At 41.5% G+C, this 19,438-nt stretch overlaps 1 protein-coding gene across 1 annotated transcript in view; it reads left to right on the top strand.

Annotated features, from left to right (window-relative positions):
* aacs (acetoacetyl-CoA synthetase) overlaps positions 1 to 19,438 on the top strand; it is a 60,445-nt gene that overhangs the window by 23,058 nt on the left and 17,949 nt on the right. The window contains exons 9-12 of the mRNA XM_061818070.1: positions 2,172 to 2,252; positions 2,381 to 2,505; positions 12,775 to 12,839; positions 17,626 to 17,748. Coding sequence (XP_061674054.1) covers positions 2,172 to 2,252; positions 2,381 to 2,505; positions 12,775 to 12,839; positions 17,626 to 17,748 — 394 coding nt within the window. The remainder of the gene's footprint in view (positions 1 to 2,171; positions 2,253 to 2,380; positions 2,506 to 12,774; positions 12,840 to 17,625; positions 17,749 to 19,438) is intronic.

Raw genomic sequence — 19,438 nt, 5'->3', positions numbered from 1 at the left:
ATGTCCAGTGGTGATGGCTTGCGACTATAGGAGGAGGTGGGGGGAAATTGCTGTCGATATGTTTTTGGGGGACTGGGGAGATGATGAAAAGCAGTGAGCATTGTGTGGTGCCGGATTCACTGGGGAAAGATGCCAAATTAGTGAAACGCGCCAACAGGCTTGGTACAAAGCGTGCATGAATAAAAAGGGATGAAGAGCCCAGTGACTAAATCAGGCTTAAAAGTTACCTTGAAACCATGCTTTGAGGCCTTAATCTAGGGTTGAAACACTACTATACAGTTCTTACTGGAGGTGCAACCATTAACGTATTCATTGACAACTATTTTGATAGTCGTGAAATTGTTTGGGAATGTAGTTTAACTTAAAATTGTTTTTCAGCCTTTCAACAGTAGTTTCAGATTTCTGGAGTCCTCCATTAAGCAGGCTGATTATCTTTGCGTTTAATCAAAGTAAGACCTTTGCAAACATCAGATTTTACTTTGGAAAAGAGTGATCAACATTTTTGCCCATTTCGGACATCACTGACCAAAACAGTCACTGAAACAATTTGTTTTCTGAACTGTCAATTTTAAATCATATCCTCTTTTTGACTCTTTTTTTACCCCAATGCATTGACTTAATCTATTATCAAAATCATGGTTAGTAGCGACCCTAATCCTTACCCTAATCTATAAACCCTTGTTTGAAATCATTATTTTGAACCTTACTCTGACTTGAAACCGTAACATGATAAACTTTACCCTAGTTTGAATCTCTATTTTGAAATAGAGCGCTGCCTTGAAACCATAATTTGAAGCCGTAATTTGAAATCCTAACCTAAGGCTCAATTTGTAACCTTAACCATATTTGGAACCCTACTTTCAAAGCCTTAACCTGTTTTGTAATCCTAGTTTGAAACTCAAAATCTGATTTAAAACTAAGCTATATATAATCAAGATATTTGGGGCCGAATCAGCGAGTTTAAAATGGCCTTTTTTGTTTTTTTAATCGACAGTGTTTTTTTCGTTTATTCTTTTTCATTTACAGTACGTTTTCGTTGTTCTCTCTTGTTGTTGTAGTCGGCATGGAAACAAATGTATCCGGTCTCGTTTGAGTTGACAAGGTGAAGCCCAGTGATCATAAAACATGGGATGTATATATGCAATACAAGATTTTATTGCAGCAGTCTGACAGAGTCCAATCATGAAAAAACTAATTTATCTTGTAGTCCTGATCCAGGCATTACATGTTGTCTGTCCCACGCTGTCGATACTTTGTTTTTAAAAAAAACTTTAATCGCTTATTATCTTCCACGCTTTGTATTGCTCAGTATTGGTTGCCCAGCTGCTTGGACAGTAATATGAATTTGTCAAGTAGAGAGATCACAATTCAATAAGAATGCAGAACTGGGCTGTGCCACCCACGTCTGTAGACTCATCCAGCTGCAGTGAGAAGCACTTGACGTCTGCTTGGTCAAATCCTCAGCCATGGCTTTTCTGCTTCGTCTAATGGTAGTTATTGGTTGCTTGTTTACCATGTTTTAGACTTTTATGTGGTCCACCTCCCCCACTCATTTTTATACCCTTAAGACATAATTGGTAGGCCAACTCGCTGGCATGCTAGAGCGTGTTATGTGCACAGGCACAGTGATACATGTCGGAAAAACCTACGATTGGTCAAACCACCTGTCAGTCAATCAACGTGATACAATAGACCTATTGGGCACACCTGAATCAAGTGACGGGATGGATGACAGGCTGGCGTTTTTTTTTTTGTCACAGGGTCTTGTCATCGATCAACACTACCGACTATTCGATTGTGATCGACGCATTGAGTACCCCTGCTGTACACAAAGATTACGTGGAGTAAATGTCTTTTGGGAAGACAATCAATAATGTCATTGATCGGATCAGTGAATTATAACATTAAAATCGATCAGCATAAAATGTTAATTATCTGCCGATACAGATCGGCCTGATCAGATTGGTGTAAAGTCTACTTGAAACCCTAATCTAAAACATTAGCCTTTTCTTGAAAACCTACTTTAGAATCATAAACCCGTATTTAAACCCTAATCATGCAGCAGTAATTTGAAACACTAACCAGGGTCTTTTGTGTCTCCTTGTGTGTGTGTGTGTGTGTGTGTTTGTGTGTGTGTGTGCGCGCGCGCGCGTGCGTGTGTGTATGTTTAGGGCACATTAATCCAGCACCTTAAAGAACACCTTCTCCACGGCAACATGAGCAGCAGTGATGTCATCATTTACTACACCACAGTGGGTTGCCACAATGACCGTGCATCATTGCAATATTTTAATTTTTAACATGTTAATGCAATGTACATTTGTATGTGTGTGTGTGTGGGGGGGGGCATGTGTGTGTGTCTATGTTTGTGTGATTTCAGACTGGTTGGATGATGTGGAACTGGCTAGTGTCGTCTCTGGCTGTGGGTGCTTCAGTGGTCCTGTATGATGGGTCGCCCCTCATGCCCACACCTGATGTCCTCTGGAATTTGACAGAGACTCTGGGGTGAGTAATCCAACTAGGTGTAATTAGAGGGTTTTCCACCACGGTGTTCCACACGTACTTTCGGGTGGCAGACACACACATGGTCAACGATGGCACCACTCGTAAACATAGCGCTCCATGTCACATAACCAAAGCAAAGCCTATAAAAAAAACCTTGATGAAGCCTTGAATGATGATTTTGGCTTTAGTTGTTTGTATGTTTGAAGTGTCAGTAATTAAAATGATGCATAATTGTTACGTTACATACACAATTTTCATTTCCACATGTATGTTGGTTCAAAAATAGTATCTGATCCTGTCTTGAAAACTATACCTGGGACTTGAGACCTTATTTGGAACCTTAATTTTTACCATAAACCCTGGCTTGAAACCCAAACTCCAAATTCTAACTTCAAATCATAAACCTAATTTGAAAAATTACTTTAAAACCCTAACCCAGGTTTAAAAACCTAAACAAACCTTGAGACCATAATTTGAAACCTTAGTCCAGGTCTGGTGCAACAACTGTGATTGTTGAGAGACACTGTTCGCCTGACATTGAGTACATGTCCATTAATTGCCGGCCCTTTTATGTCCCAAAGGAGCTAACTGTAGCCATCATCACAGCTGTTTACATCCCAGTGGATGGTAACGATAAAGCTGCACTCAGCAGTAGGCCCCCTGAAATCATTCACAATATAGCCGGGGACTTTAACAAGGCCAATCTGAAGACTGTACTCTCAAAGTTTCATCAGCATGTTAAATGTCCAACAAGGGGTGGAAACATTTTAGACCATGTGTACTCCAACATCAAGCACAGCTGCAGAACCACACCCTCCCCCGCGTTGGTGAGTCAGACCACAGATAAAGTCTACTGGACTATATCAAGTTCTGTATAGAAACTGTGTGTGAGGAAAAGCATGTTTTTTTTTTCCAAGTCAGAAACCCTGGATGACCAGCCAGGTCTATTCACTGTTCAGGGCCCATGACAATGGGTTCAGATCAAGTGACGATTGTTTTATACAACACGGCTCAAGCTGTACTGAAAAAATCAAAAATGCAAAAAATTAGTACAAGAGGAGCATAGAGCCCCATATTGCCAGCAACAGACCTCGGGAAGTGTGGCATGGTCTACAGAGCCTCACAAACTTCAGAGGCTGTGATGTGACACCAGGAGACACAAGCGAGACATTGACAGAGGAGCTCAATAGTTTCTTTGCTCGTTTTGAATCATCTCAGTGACACTCAGGTGCTCCAGTGCTCCTCCCACACCCAGAAGGCTCCAGTAACTCTCCACTTACTCTTCAGGAGCACGATGTGAGGCTTGTGCTTCTTGCCATGAACCACAAGAAGGCTGCTGGCCGGAGTGGAGTACCAGGCAAGATGCTCAGAGCATGTGCCCACCAGCTGTCCAGCGTCTTCTTCAAGATCTTCAACCTGTCACTGACCCAAGCAGTCATACACACTTGTTTGAAATCTACCACAATCATTCACATCCCCAAAAAATAAATCCTTAACTAGCCTCAATAATTATCGCCCTGTTGGCCTCACACTTGTCATTATGAAGTGCTTTGAGAGGCCGGTTCTGAAGTCCTTCAAAGACTCCCTGACCCCCTAACTTTGACTTTTACCAGTTCTCGTAGCAGGCGATTATATCAACAGTGAACTCCTTTGGCATGGCTCTGCACGCTGTGTTGAGTCTCCTGGAACAACCACAGAGCTGCGCTAGGATGCTCTGTTGTAGATTATAGTTCGGCCTTTAACACAATCAATCCAGACATTCCGATGATTAAACTGGACATCTTGGGCCTCCCTCCTCTCACATGCACCTGGATCACAGAGTTCTTAACCAACAGATCCCAGACTGTGAGAATTGGCACTCACCTTTCCTCCATCCATACACTGAGCACTGGCTCAACACAGGGCCGCGTGCAAAGCCCCCTCTTGGACTGTCTCTACACCTTCGACTCCAGCCTAGTCCACAAAAATAACATGGTCAAATTCGCTGACGACACAACAGTCTCAAAGGGAGGCAAGACACCCTACAGAGAGGAGTTCCAGAAGCAGACAACCTGGTGTTCAACAGTGTCTCTACTTCCTGAGAGTCCTGAGGAAAAACAACCTGGACACAAATTTGCAGCTGGTTTCTATTGATCATCTATCGAAAACCTGCTGACGTGCTGTATCTCCATCTAGTCCGGGAGCTGCATTGAGTCAGACAGAGGAAGGCTTCAGAGGACAATAAAAGCAGCACAGAAGATCGTTGACTGCCCTCTCCCCTCTGCAGCAGACACTTATTCCTTTTGGTGTCTCAGAAGAGCTCAGAACAGGACACTACACATTTGGAAGGCAATACAGATGCGTAAAAGCAAGGACTAACAGACTAAGGAACACCACCCTGAACTCCAGTCTTTCCTTTAGCCGCGCGATGAATGCAAAGGCACTCTGATTTCAATATCTTGAGCAATACTTTTTATGCATTCAATTTTACACATTTTTATTCGTATTTATTATTTTCATTTATTTTGCTTTTATGTATGCACTGACACAGGAGAGGCTCTCCAATTTCATTGTATAGTTTCGTATGATGATGATAAGTTAACGGCATGGCGATATAAAAAAACACTAAAGACGACAAGAATGACAACCAGAGCAAGACTTAATGAGGCCCGTCGGTGCTGCTCTTATAAAGCAGCTGATCCCAAACTCGGCGCTCTGTTTGTTTACTTTGAATTGGCGCCTAAAGGGCGTGCTTAATCTCATCTGCTTCACTGGAGCCTCTTGGCACTGCTGTACACAGGTGGAAAAATTACTCAGGCACACTCTATACTTACTTAAATATAAGTACAGATATTTGTGGGTAGAAAAAACTTTTAGTCAACATGTCAGTTTCCTGATTTTTCTTGGGTGTGCTTAAAACTAGGATTTTAGCAACCGGAATTAGTTGCCACACTCCTACTACAATATGGAAGAACTTGAGCTCCTTTGCTCGTATCAGTTTTTATTTGGCTTGATTGGAACATACAGGTAGCTAACTAGTTATTCATGAAAATGGAATATCCATTTGGATAGTATCCTGGAGTTGTCGCTTTATAGCACCTTGTTGTTGGTTGTGAGTGCACACATGTCACACTGAGAATGAAGGAAAAGCGAGGACGGCGTAAAAATTTTAAGTCCGATGTCGCAGCCAAAGTGTGGACAAAGGGTTCTGACTTCACACCACCTTATGGACCATTGATATAGGCCGGTGTGAGCACTTCCGAGCCCCTCGTTGTGTGCTGTGAGTGTGCGCACGTCACACAGAGAAAAAGGTGTGAGAGCGAGGATGGGAGAAAATCTTTTACAGGTCTTCTTCCATCAGAATCCCCGTTTTTGTACTGTTTTATGGATAACATACAGTGCTGTGAAAAAGTATTGCCACCCCTCTAAAATTCTCATTTTTTTTCATTAAGGGAAAAAAAACTTCAAAATTACCTTACCCTGTATGAAGAAGAAATGGCTCGAAAACCTAAAAACCTGTTGGGCCATCCTCATCTGAGACAAGTGAAATCAAATGTTTTCTGTAACTGGCAATGAGTCTTTCTCATCTCTGTGGCAATATTTTGGCCCACTCTATAATGGTTCCATCAATCACTGTCACGACGAGGCTTGAGGGCGGACCCAAATGCACGACTCCAGATGCAAGCAGGTAGAGTACAAATGCCTTTATTCAGTCCGAGGTCTATGATCAGCAAGTCAGTCCGTAAGAGCAGCAGTAACAGAAGAGGCAGGCTTACTTGAATGGTCCGGGGACAGGCGAGGGTCGGTACATGGCAGGTCAGGTATACAGGAGAACGTTCAAAGCAGGCAGAAGTATCGAGGGAGTCAGGCTTACGGGGTGAGTCGGAGAACAGGCGAAGGTCGGTACACACAGGTTGTCGATCAGGGATACGAGAGTGCTGGAACGGGACATGAAGCTCAACGATCTGGCGGCTGACTAGTTGTCCCCCGTGTCCTATAAGTACCGGGTGTACTCAGCCCAAACCAGGGTGCAGGTGTGTGCCGACTAATTGGCTGACCACACCCAGCCTGGGGAGGATGCCAGGAGCATGACAATCACAACAAGTTGTCCAGATATTCATCATCACATTTCACCATTGTGTTTGACTGTTGGTATGATGTTCTTTTTCTGAAATGTTACATTAACAGTAGATGTAACAAGACAGACCGCTTCCAAAAAGTTCAGTTTTCATTTCCTCAGTTCATATAATTTCATATAATCAGAAGGAGCTAGATTGTGTCTTTGTGGATCTAGAGAAAGCCTATGACAGAGTACCAAGAGAGCAACTGTGGTAGGAACATGCAGGAGTCTGGTGTGGCAGAGAAATATGTTAGAATACTACAGGACTTGTATGAGGGCAGCAGAACAGTGGTAAGATGTGCCGTAGGCGAAACAGAAGGATTTAAGGTGAAGGTGGGATTGCATTAGGGATCACCTCTGAGCCCCTTCTTTTTCGTTGTGGTTATGGATAGGCTGAGAGATGAGGTTAGACTGGAATCCCCTTGGATCATGATGTTCGCAGATGATATTGTGATATGCAGTGAAAGCAGGGAGGAGTTGGAGGAACAATTAAAAAGATGGAGGCATGCACTGGAAAGGAGAGGAATGAAGATTAGCCGAAGTAAAACAGAATATATGTGCGTGAATGAGAAAAGTGGAGGGGGAAGAGTGAGGCTACAGGGAGAAGAGATAGCGAGGGTGGACGACTTCAAATACTTGGGGTCAACAATACAGAGCAATGGAGAGTGTGGTCAGGAAGTGAAGAAACGGGTCCAAGCAGGTTGGAACAGCTGGCGGAAGGTGCCTGGTGTGTTATGTGACAGAGGTATCTCTGTTAGGATGAAGGGCAAAGTTTATAAAACAGTGGTGGGGCCGGCCATGATGTACGGATTAGAGACGGTGGCACTAAAGAGACAACAAGAAGCAGAACTGGAGGTGGCAGAAATCAAGATGTTGAGGTTTTCGCTTGGCGTGAGCAGGTCGGATAGGTTTAGAAATTAGCTAATTAGAGGGACAGCCAAAGTTGGATGTTTTGGAGACAAGGTTCGAGAGAGCAGACTTCGATGGCGAGAGAGTGAGTATATTGGTAGAAGGGTGCTGAGGATGGAGCTGCCAGGCAAAAGAGCGAGAGGAAGACGAAAGAGAAGGTTTATGGATGTGGTGAGGGAAGACATGGGGGCAGTTGGGTTAGAGAGGAAGATGCAGAAGATAGGCTAAGGTGGAAAAAGATGACACGCTGTGGCGACCCCTAACGGGACAAGCCGAAAGGAAAAGAAGAAGAAGGTCCAACTCCTGGTATTTGTGGAAAACGTAAGGCACTGAAGGCAGTTTAACTTAACATTATGGTAGATGTTTATATCATGAGTAGACCTGAAAAAATGTCTTAAGCTATGCCTGAAAAGACAGAAGGTGTTTTTGGATTAAAGTACCATTTTCAGATCATTTTGGCCATTTACATCTGTCCTTCAAAGATGAATCACTCTAGAGATTTTGTCCAGTCGCTTCCAAATCTTGACTATATATACTGGACAGACGCCGTTTATTAAAACAAAGTGATGAATTTTGCCAACATCCAGTCTTTATTTTCATCTTCAGTAATTTAAACTAAGATGCCTTAGGTCATGACCATAAAAGATGATATAATATTCTCCCGAAAGTCTGGGAAATCGTTCAGATTTTCTTTTTTTAATTTGCAAAAGTAAGATGAGACTGTACGTTGTTTTTGCCATTTTTCCCCAGTCTCTTCCTTATTGTTGTGTCATGAACACTGACCTTCATTCAGTGAAGCAAGGGAGCCCTGTAATACTTAAAAAGTTTTCTTGAGTTCCTTTGCGGCATCCAAGAAGAGTCACTGCTGTTCTCTCTGGGTAATCTTTGTTAGCCAACGACTCCTGGGAAGGTTCACCATTGTTCCATGTTTTCTCCATGTGAGGATAATGAATAGCTCTCCCTATTGTTTGTTGAAATCGTAAAGCTTTAGAAATGGCTTTTGCCACCATTTCCTGACTGAAAGACAAAAAATACTTATCTGAGTCTTAGCTGGTGCCAAACTTTAAAAATATTATAATATATAACTACTATTTTTATGTTTTACAATATTTACTCTCACTATAATTTTTAATGTAACTGTGGTGGATTAAATGGCAAAGCTACCATTCATTGTTGCCAGCGATTGTCTTCATGGCCACTTCCATTCGATTGAATGGAAGTGAAAGATGAGCTCAAAATAGCTCACATTCTTCATTAGTAGGCCAAGAATTTAACAGTTAGTGAATTGCGCTTTGCAATAACTTATACACACTGAACGGGCATTTGCCGCACCCGCGCCACACCAACATAGCACATCTTAGTCCTCTTCAATGGTTAGAGAGTTCTCCACACCACTCTCACGGGACGGGTGTTGCCGTGGCAGCTCAGACCGAATCCAATCGAGAGTCTGTGGGCAGAGCTGAAGACTGCTGTTCACAAACGCTCTCCATCCAACCTGACTGAGCTCGAGCTGTTTTTCAAGGAAGAATGCGCAAGAATTTCAGTCTCTCAATGTACAAAACCGATAGAGATATATGCCAAGCTACTTGCCGCTATAATTGCAGAAAAAGGTGGCGCTACAAAGTAGGGGGCTGAGTAATAACGAGTGGGGCTGAGTAAGCACGTCCCCACTTTTCAGGTTTTTATTTAAATAAATTTCATTCCTCTTCACGATTGTATCCTACTTGTTGTTGATGCTTGACAAAAAATGTAAATTTTCTATCTTGATGTTTGAAGCCTGAAATGTGGCGAAAGGTTGAAAAGTTCAAGGGGGCCGAATATTTTCAGAAGGCACTGTACCTGTTTGTCAGGGTTGGAAGAAAAAGTAAAAGCCTCCAAAGAAAAATAAATATCCAAGTCAAGTAAAAATACCTGAAAAATCTACTCGAGTTCAGTAACAAAGTATTTTCACTTTGTCCCACTCAGAGGATTTGGGGTATGGTTTGGTGGAGCTGTTTAAATACGACATGAAGCGTGAGTGGGATGCGGTCACTGGACCGTTGGGTGGAGATAGAAGAAGAGAAAACAAAAACCCAATTGGGGTCATCGACTTTGTCGCCAAGCAAACAATAAAAAGTCAAAGATAATGCCGCTCGCTCTTGTGTAATGTTTCCTGTGATGAACTGCTACAGCTTCAATTGCTATGGTAACCGGTAATGGCAATCCTCCCCCCAACAAATAGAGAAGAGGAGACATACGTCCCTGAGGGGAGGCAAACAGGAATGTGAACATGGAGTGATGGGGTTGACTCTTTAGGTTCAAATCTATCTATTTTCATCTGAGCGCTTGATGGGATGAAAGTGCACAGGTAGCCACGAGTTACATTACAAAGTGAAATACCATCAACGTGAACACAATCTGTTCACGGACACTGGATTAACCAGCCATCTTTTAGGCGTTTTCTCCCTGGGGAAAATTGGTTCATTCGGTTGAGGTGATTCCCGTAAATAGGCTTTGTGGAACCTCAAGGAATTATTTGAAAATTCAGCTCCCAAAGCCAATTTTCCTGGGCTTTATGACATTGGGTAGTCCTGTTTATTCTACGAAGATCCACAAAAGTCTGTAGAGGTAATGCCTGAAAATACAAAGGGAAGTCAAGAATTTAAGTTAAAAGCGACCACTTGACAATTATTTTGGGAAGAGATGTGAAAGTTTATGGTTATTGCCAGTTTTCGTAAACACCGGATTTGTTGCTGCTAAGGGTAACCGACTAGTCTTTGGATTTATGAGGGTACTTATGGCAGCAGGGTGGTACAGCTGGTAAAGCGTTGGCCTCACAGTTCTGAGGACCCAGGTTTGATCCCAGCCCCGCCTGTATGGAGTTTGCATGTTCTCCCCATGCCTGCGTGGGTTTTCCCCGGGAACTCCGGTTTCCTCGCACATGCCAAAAACATGCAACATTAATTGGACACTCTAAATTGCCCCTAGGTGTGATTGTGAGTGCGGCTGTTTGTTTTCGATGTGCCCTGTGATTGGCTGGCAACCAGTTCAGGGTGTACCCTGCCTCCTGCCTTTTGACAGCTGGGATAGGCTCCAGCACCCGCCATGACCCTCGTGAGGAAAAGCGGCAAAGAAAATGGATGGATGGGGGTACTTACTGTTTCACACATAGCTAGGCAGCTTTCGGTGCTTTTTTCTTCAATAATTAAAATTTCCATCTAAAACCTGCATTTTTACTTGGTTTGTCATTGTCTGATGATCTTAAACATTATGTGGGGAAACTTCAAAAAATAAAAAGAAAATTGAGAAAGCGGCAAATACTTTTCATGACTCTGTACTAAGCAGATGGAATACCCTAAATTGCAGAGCATGGTGGTCAAGTTCGATGACTTGGAATAAAGCAGGTCTTGACCAAACGTGTTGCGTGTGACAAAGACCCCTCCCAAAAGATCACGTTGTGTTTTTGTGGAAGATTTTTCACCCTGTTAAGAGATTACCATCAACCTGTGGGGCAAAAATGCAACTCCAAGTACAGTAGCTGTAAATGCCAATTATAGCATGTAATAAGGCGAGTGGACAAGTGGAAGTCCAAATCAAAAACCGGAAACCTTACTGTGAGTTTAAGACTCTCTGAGGCTCTGACAGATTTAGCCCCAATTAAATGCTCCAAACTCTTTTAGTAGGAAGAGAGCGTTAAAAGGAAAAAAAAAATGTTCTTGTCAGCCTCTCCCACAGGGCTTTACCTGCCTGCTGTTGCGGCACTGCGATGTGGGAAATATATCTGCACCCTAATTGGTTTAAAAAAAAAAAAAAATCTCCAGTGTTAAAAGCTCCTATCCATCTTGTCATGGCGGCTTCGCCTCACTGGGGTCATTTCTGCCAAAAAGTACACACACCTCCACCCTGCCTTGTTAAAGTTACGTCATTGCGGTAATTGCATTGCATTGCAGGTTTTTTATTTATCTTTTAAACAAGTGGCTCGCAAGCTTCACAAGATCCAATAAATCCAGAGATCCATATTTCCTGGGGTGATGTAAAAGGAGTTCATTAGTCAGCAACGTTTTGCTTTTTTTTTTTTAAATGTGGCTTGTCTCCTGTCATCGTTCCAGTCGGTGTCAAAAAGTCGGAAACATTCTTTTGCTGACGGCAACATGCCATTTGGCGTGCGCTGCCTTAAATTGTCACTCTTTTGCTGACCACAGCATGCATATTAGTCAGAACTCAGGAGCTGAAATGACATCGAGGAGGTGGCTTCTCTGGGCATCTGATGGGATATTGAAACTGTTCACAAATGTTTCCTAAAGAACCCCACAAAAAATGGAATTTGGGAACGACTGTCCATATTTAATGACAGATGACATTTTGATTATGATAATAAGTAGTGTGTCAATTATGATCACACATAGTGACTTAAAATTTGTGCTGTACTCACTAATAATAATGAAACACACATTTGTCAACATTTTTATGGTTATAATTAAAACATCCCATACGACAGACCTATAATGCCCCTTGCAACTTCTCGCACAGACTCCTTCATCATGCCTGCAAAAATTTTCACACTTTTTTTTTCTTTTCTAATTCTCTACAACACTAGCAACGCTGCATCATTTCTGTAATAAGGGGCTACTTTCTGTTCACGTGTGCATGAGAGAGAGAACAATAGAGAGACGATAAGTATCATAAACTATCCTGGCCCCAGTTGTGTTACTCACAGTAGCTATCCTAAAATGGTCAGAACCACATCATTTTTATTTGTAATTGTCCCAAACCAGTCAATGAAACTAAAACAGGTAGCTAAACTATTATATTGCCTTACCTGTCTTTGAGAGTTTTGTGGTGACAGTTGAAGCTTAACATCATTCCTGTTGTTTCTTTAATGTGCAAGATGAAAACCATACAAGCTGCCATCTTCTTATTGCAGACTTCATGGACAACATAATCCTTGAATCTAGTTTATATTCTTTGGAATTACTTCCATCGCTGTTTGTACAGGTGGCTACGTCACACTGGCAAGTCCACAACAATGCACACTACATGAGTTGTACTTCAAATCAAAGTCAAGACTCTTGGCTACCAAGTATAAAGTCAAGTCTTTCTTAAGTATTCAGCAAGCAAGTTGCAAATCATTAAACTAGAGTTGACTCGAGTCACCCTTCTCCGCTACAGAGTTCTGTGACTGTTGGCATCAGAAGTGGAATGCTTTGAGTTAGTGTTTATGCTACATGACTTATAAATAGCTTATCTTTTATCTAAATAATACTTTGTGTCATATTTTTCAGCATCAGCATCTTCGGCACTGGAGCCAAGTGGCTGTCTGTGCTGCAGGAGAGGAACCTTAAACCTGGTTAGCAAAACACGTACACAGACACATACATGGACATATATGTACACACATAAAATGTTTCAAAAATCATTTGATTGCTGTGATTGCCTTAAAAGGTGATCCAACAAAATACAGTATTAAGTTATGGGTACCATCTTTTTTATGTAGGCCTCTTTGAGTTTGTTTTTTGAAACAATTGCGTTTAACTACGGTTCAAAAGCAATGTCTGATTCCCATTGGTGTATTTATTGTTACTTTTGTCACATTTAAAGGGGAAATCCAGTGCCTTGCATGAACAGTGTATCCAATAGGTCATGAAATATGTACCCTATTTTGACAATGTGATGTTAAATCCTTTCTCATTTAATAGTGTTTTGAAAAGAGTTTTATCAACAATTAAAACTTTTCAGGGGCGCTGCCATTTTTGCGAGTCACATGACCTATGTGCACGGATGTGACGTGTACCGTGCAGCAACAAAGGCTCGGTTACATGGGACACCATTATGCCCAGTGCTGATTTCTCGGATTTATCCTCATCTGATGAAGAAATAGCAGTATTGGTTGCTTGGGAAGACGGAGGAATACCTCCTTACAGATTTGAACCTGTGACTGTAAATGTTGAATATTCAGATGGAATGATGCAGAGTCTGATTACTGGAGACCTACGTGCGGGACATAAGTGTGTAAACAAAGGCCCCTGGAGCTCCGGGCCGGCAGCCCTGGATGGTTCAGAGGGAACCGCGGAGTCTGACGGGCAAGTTCCAGTGGCGGGCCGTGAGCCGAGCTTCCAGGTGGCAGAGGTCGTTAGTCCCGGAGGGCGAAGGTCGGCTCACGGCCTGCCACCGGAACTCGCTTGTCAGAATCCCCGTCATTTCGGTCCGAAGAACCATCCCAATATTCAAGATTAATTACAGCTACAGGTTCAAATCTGTATGGAAGTATTCATCTGTATTCCCAATCAACCGATACTGCTATTTCTTCATCAGATGAGGATAAATATGAGAAATTGGCGCTGGGCATAAATAGTGTCCCGTGTAAACGAGCCTTTGTTGCGGCACGGTACACGTTACATCTACACACGTAGGTCATGGGACTCGCGAAAATTGCAGCGCCCCTGAAAATTTGTAATTGTCGATAAAAATCTTCTCAAAACACTATCAAATGACAGAGGATTTCACATCACATTGTCAAAATAGGGAACATATTACATGTCCTATTGGATACACTGTTATTGCAAAGCACTGGATTTCCCCTTTAAGTAATTTCTGTGACTGTGCTTGCCTATTTAATGGAGGGGTACCAACAATTTTGTCTCAATATCTACACTAGTACACAGACACAGCAGATCAAAACAGTCCACAGTGAACCAGTGCCAGTAAATTTGCGTTTTAACAATAAGAGCAGATGGACACGATAATGATGATGATGATGACAACGATCGGCTTTGAGTGCTAACGTCCTTTCGGCCATTTAGGCGGCAAAAGCAACAGTTTGCTGTGCTTGACACTAAATCACAGGCATAAAAGAACCTGTTATGCTCTTTCAAATGAGTCACCGGGAGCACTGGCTAATTGCTTTTAGTGTTGCGGCTCTCAAGAGATGGAAAATGGGCCTGCGCTCGTAATCAGAGCGCTGTCAGTGCTTATTAGCCGCCCCGCTAATCTTACGACACTTTTTTTCACCACAAAGGCCGATGCGCCATCCTCATTCTCTGCTAACAGCCGGACCGTTGCCCTTGTTTTGGCCTGAAACATCGGCATAAACGCAGCAAATTGGTTACATAAATTGTTGGGGACGTAATGATTCACCGGTGCCTCTTAACGCATGCACTTTTAGTTGTGGTTGATTAAAACAGAGGAACACATTCAAGATCCTAGTGAATCATTTTGAGTTTTGGTGTCAGACGTGGGATGATCAGCCGCATTTGGGAAAGCAATATTAAGTGATCTGCAGATCATGTGAACGAGCCTCTGTGGATAGACCCAGGTTGGAATCTGGGTTGTGACATTTGGTGTCAGAAGTGTGATAAAATGAAACTGTGTTGAATTACAAGCACATTTAGCTTAGACAAAGGACCCCAAGTGTGACAGAATATATCATCACAGCAATTGTGTACAACTTCTCAGCGTTGTATCACAAAAAGTGGACTGAAGCGGTAGCTTCTTTCACGGTGTGCCGAGTTGAAAGGATCCTGTGGTCGGGCTCCTGTGTGGGACAGCAGAAGTAAATTGATAAGTTGTCAAAAGTGGGAATGTTCCCTGTCAGGTAAAGTACTGTGTCTCCCATGTAAAAGAGCCAGATTTTTCATTCAGCTCAGGTTGGAGTCCAGGTTGTGACTACCATTCTACAGATGTGTGACAATTGGTGTTAGGAGGGTGATAAAATGCATCTTAAATTTACAAAGATGACTTGCAAGAAAGGCGAAATTGACAGAATGAGGGATTCCTATGGTTGTACATGAGCCAATCTTGCCCAAGATGTGTGTACTCCTGCAAAGATATCTTACTGGTGGTGTCACAAGTGCGATGAAATACATTCAAGATGATTGGCATAGAGGAATGGGAGTGAAATAGGGAATGAAAGAATGTGCCATAGTATGAATGAGGGAGGTTTATATTCCACAGATTTCTGGTGTCAAAAGTTGGATGTGCCAAATGGTGTCAGAAGCGAAACAGTCGGCTGTGATTTTTTTTCCTGGTGAGTTAGAAGGTTGTAAGTACAACACGTGTAATGGGGTTCCTATGGGAAAAATGTGCCATCCTGAGTCCGTCCTATACACACTTTTTCACCATAATTTGCTAGTAAATTCTATAAAAATAAAAGAATTTTTTTCTCAATAATTCTCTCATAGGTGAGCTATACCTATGATCAACAACACAGGCATCTCTCATCTTTTTAAGTGAGGGAACATGCACAATTAGTAGCTTACTAAACACTTACCTATCCATTTCCATCTATTTTCCGTACAGCTTAACCTCATTAGGGGTGCTGGCATGCTGGTGCCCATTTAAGCTGACTCTTGGCGAGAAGCAGTTGCCAGCCAATTGCAGGCCACATATTGTATTGTAAATTGTATTTTATACATAGAACAAAAGCTCTGCAGGTTTTAGAAAGCTTTGTTTTAATGAAATTAAATAATTTGCTTTGGCAACCATGATGATCTCTCCTAGCACACTAGTGTGCCATGGCTCCTTGATGGGGAATCACTGTCGAATATGATCGAGAAAGGTTTTGCTTATATGTGCCCTGCGATTGGCCGGTGACCAATTCAGGGTGTACCCTGCCTCTCGCCCAAAGGTAGCAGGGATAGAATCCAGCATGCCCGCAACCCTAATGAGAAGCTATACAGAAAATGGATGGATGGCTTTTTTTTTTTAGATATTTTGGCCCACTTTTCCTTGCAGACTTTTTGATTTCAATAAAAATAGAGGGTTTTCAAGCATTAAAGGTCTTTTTCCAGGTCATGCCACTGCATTTTAATCAGATTCAAGTCTGGACTTTGACTAGGGCACCCCAAACCCTTTTTTTCAGCCTTTCAGTTAAGGTTGACTTGCTAGTGTGTTTTATATTGTTATCCTGTTGCAGAGCTCAAAGTTAAACTTGGAAGTTATCATGAACACTTACTTAACTGAGGCAAGGGAGGCCTGCAGTTGTTTAGAAGTTGTTCTGGGTTTCTTTGTAGCCTCCTGGATGACTCATTGCTGTTCTGTTGGGGTAATCTTTTTAGCCTCGGAAGGTTCACCCCGTTTCCTGTTTTCTCCATGTGAGGATAATGGTTCTCCCTATGGTTCATTGGAATCCTAAAGCTTCAGAAAAACTTTTGTCACCCTCTCCACTCTGATATATGTCACTTTATTTCTTGAAAGTTCTGCAATTTCTTTGGATGGTGTCGTTTTGTTGCAGCTTTTTTAGATCTTTTTCAGATTCAGTTGCAGCGATTTCTTGATTGAACTTGACTGGAGGTAATTAAGCTTGGGTGACAGCAGTGAAAATGAACTAAAAAATTATAATTTGCCACAATTAATTTATGATTTAATAAGGGTGTAATCATTGTTTTGTCACACGGAACTTTCAATATTTTTATTACTTAAAAAATAAAATCCCCATTTTAAAATGTTCTCTATTTTTCTGATATTTACATTTGTCTGATGACATGCTGTGGTGACCTATAATGGGACATGACAAAAGAAAAAGATGATTTACATTTGTCTGATGGTCTTAAATATTAAAGTTGGGAAATTATGCAAAAATCTAAGAATTTGAGAAGTGGAGGAGGGGAGATATTTTTTCACGGCACGATCTGCTTCTTCTTGTGAGTTGTGTGTGCAGTTGAAAGTTGGATCACAAGTCAGAGGGGTAAAATGCTTTGGTGGTATGAAAAGTCCTTTTTTTTTTGCAAAACCACAGTTATCAATGCTTCCATTGGGTAGTTTTTCTTTCTCTAATGAAATATGTCTCCTATCAGTCCTTGCAATGCTGTTTCATCCAGTTCTTCCAATTTGGTTGCTGAGCTCTCTGATGTGTGCGTCAGTGTAATCGGTGTACTGTAAAATTGCGCACTGACAAAGGATCTGCGTTGTTTGCTACTAAAAATGATATTAAAATGTATTTTTTAATTAATTAATTTTCGTAATTAATTTGTGATTAATGTATGCAAGATCCACCCTCCATCTTTAATATTTGCCTATACTGTACATGATTTAAACAAAAACGCGTGGCAATGATCTCCCTGCACTTTACCTTCAAGTGTTGCCAGTTTTTTTTTTCCAATCATTTATTCTTTTTATTTTTAATCTCTCCTTTGCAGCCGAAACCCACAACCTGCAGTCTCTGCACACCATCTTGTCCACGGGGTCCCCCCTCAAGCCTCAAAGCTACGACTATGTGTACCGCTGCATCAAGAGTAACGTGCTGCTGGGCTCCATCTCGGGTGATTTCCCCCCCTCCTCCTTTTCTCCAATAAGTGGTTCCTTCACACACAAGCTTACAAAAAGGATTGACACATAAAGGGAAAAAAGTATAGATATGTACATTTTTTCCACACACACACCCACAGAGGACCTATCAGTCCATTGTTGTGCTGGCAGTGTGGCAGAATGCTATCTGTCTCTCTGTATGAGCTCTGAAACATTTAACATTTACTGACTGACACATTACGCACGCACACACGTTTCACATATTCAATGGAGTAGGCATGAAAGGATGGACGGTAAAAGGCTCTTCCACATCCACAAATAGAATTTCCCTCCCACCAAACAATACATGGAACCATATTTTTTCTGGGTTATTTTCAGGTTTTTATACTTTCTCCTACACATAATGACAAAAGGTCCAAGAAGCTAATTTAGCTAGTCCATCTCACTTGCTGTATCATGGTTCATCTTTAGTGCACTCAATGCATCACGGATTTGGTTAATCATTTTTATATTGTCGATAAATCACTATATTATGGATTTCTTTCTATTTGTTATTTCTGTGAAAACATTAAAAAAAATTATAAGGAATAAATATCTGTACAGTACTGTATAAGAGCATAGTTGTGCTGAGCGCAGAGATTCCGTTTTTGTGTTTACAATGCTCACACTCACAGCAGTGGTGTATCATTACTTTATCAAAAAATGTGACCAAAATAGACTCACGTCTTATTGCAACACTTCATTTCAATCCCATGATACCGCCCAAAGTTTGTTTTTTAAAGGGTGGCTCCGGCTCAGTTTTGTTTGAGCAGTTCGTCCAGTGACCAAAGGGTCAATGGTTTGAATCCTGCTTCCGACTGTCTGCTTTTGAAGTGTCTTTATACGTGACATTAAACCATAAATTGCTCCCAGTGACAGCTGCGCCCTAAATCGTGAATCCTTTTACAATACAAAAACTGGGCATTTGAACAAGAGTGTGTTTACTTTTTATATCCATTACAGCCTTGTTTTTGTAATCTGTTTGATGAGGCTACCGTATTGTTTTGTTTAAAACAAGTGCAAACAATATAGTATAACACCATCTCTTGTATATTTGCTTTAATTTAAATCTGAAGTCACTTGGGAGTTAGTTCTTGTTTTTGTACTGAGTAATTTCTTACTCTGAATTATTTGAAGGACTACTTTTTATGTTTACTTGATCAATACTTTCTGATTGCTTGATATTGTTCTAAAGTAACAGTACACTTAAGTATAATACTCTACCCACCTCTTCTCTTTTAAGCTGCATGCTGACAGCAACACTAATATACGGGAGGTCATAGTGAACCTCAGAGTCTTTTGCAAATCCACCCCTTAGAATGGGTTTTACTTACCCACATGAATTTTGGTAGACATGAGTCGACCAAGAAAAAAAAAAATTCAAGAAATTATGTCTGAAAAGATATATAACAACAGATACAGTTTGCCCTTGCCCAATCGCTGTTCACTGTATGCAGCCCCGCATAGCTGCAGATTTTGCTCTCCAAGTTTTATTTATATTTTTTTTAATTCACTGTATTTTCATGATCGTAGACGTCTTAAATTTTTTTCTAAATAGATCAGGAAGGGCATCCGGCGTAAAAATTGTGCCAAACATATATGTGCATTCATCTGAGATGACACGCTGTGGCGACCCCTAAAGGGACAAGCCGAAAGAAACTTACT

The sequence above is a fragment of the Syngnathoides biaculeatus genome, chromosome 4 (assembly GCF_019802595.1).
Source record: "Syngnathoides biaculeatus isolate LvHL_M chromosome 4, ASM1980259v1, whole genome shotgun sequence".
NCBI lineage: Eukaryota > Metazoa > Chordata > Actinopteri > Syngnathiformes > Syngnathidae > Syngnathoides > Syngnathoides biaculeatus.
This window is presented reverse-complemented; position numbering and strand designations above follow the sequence as displayed.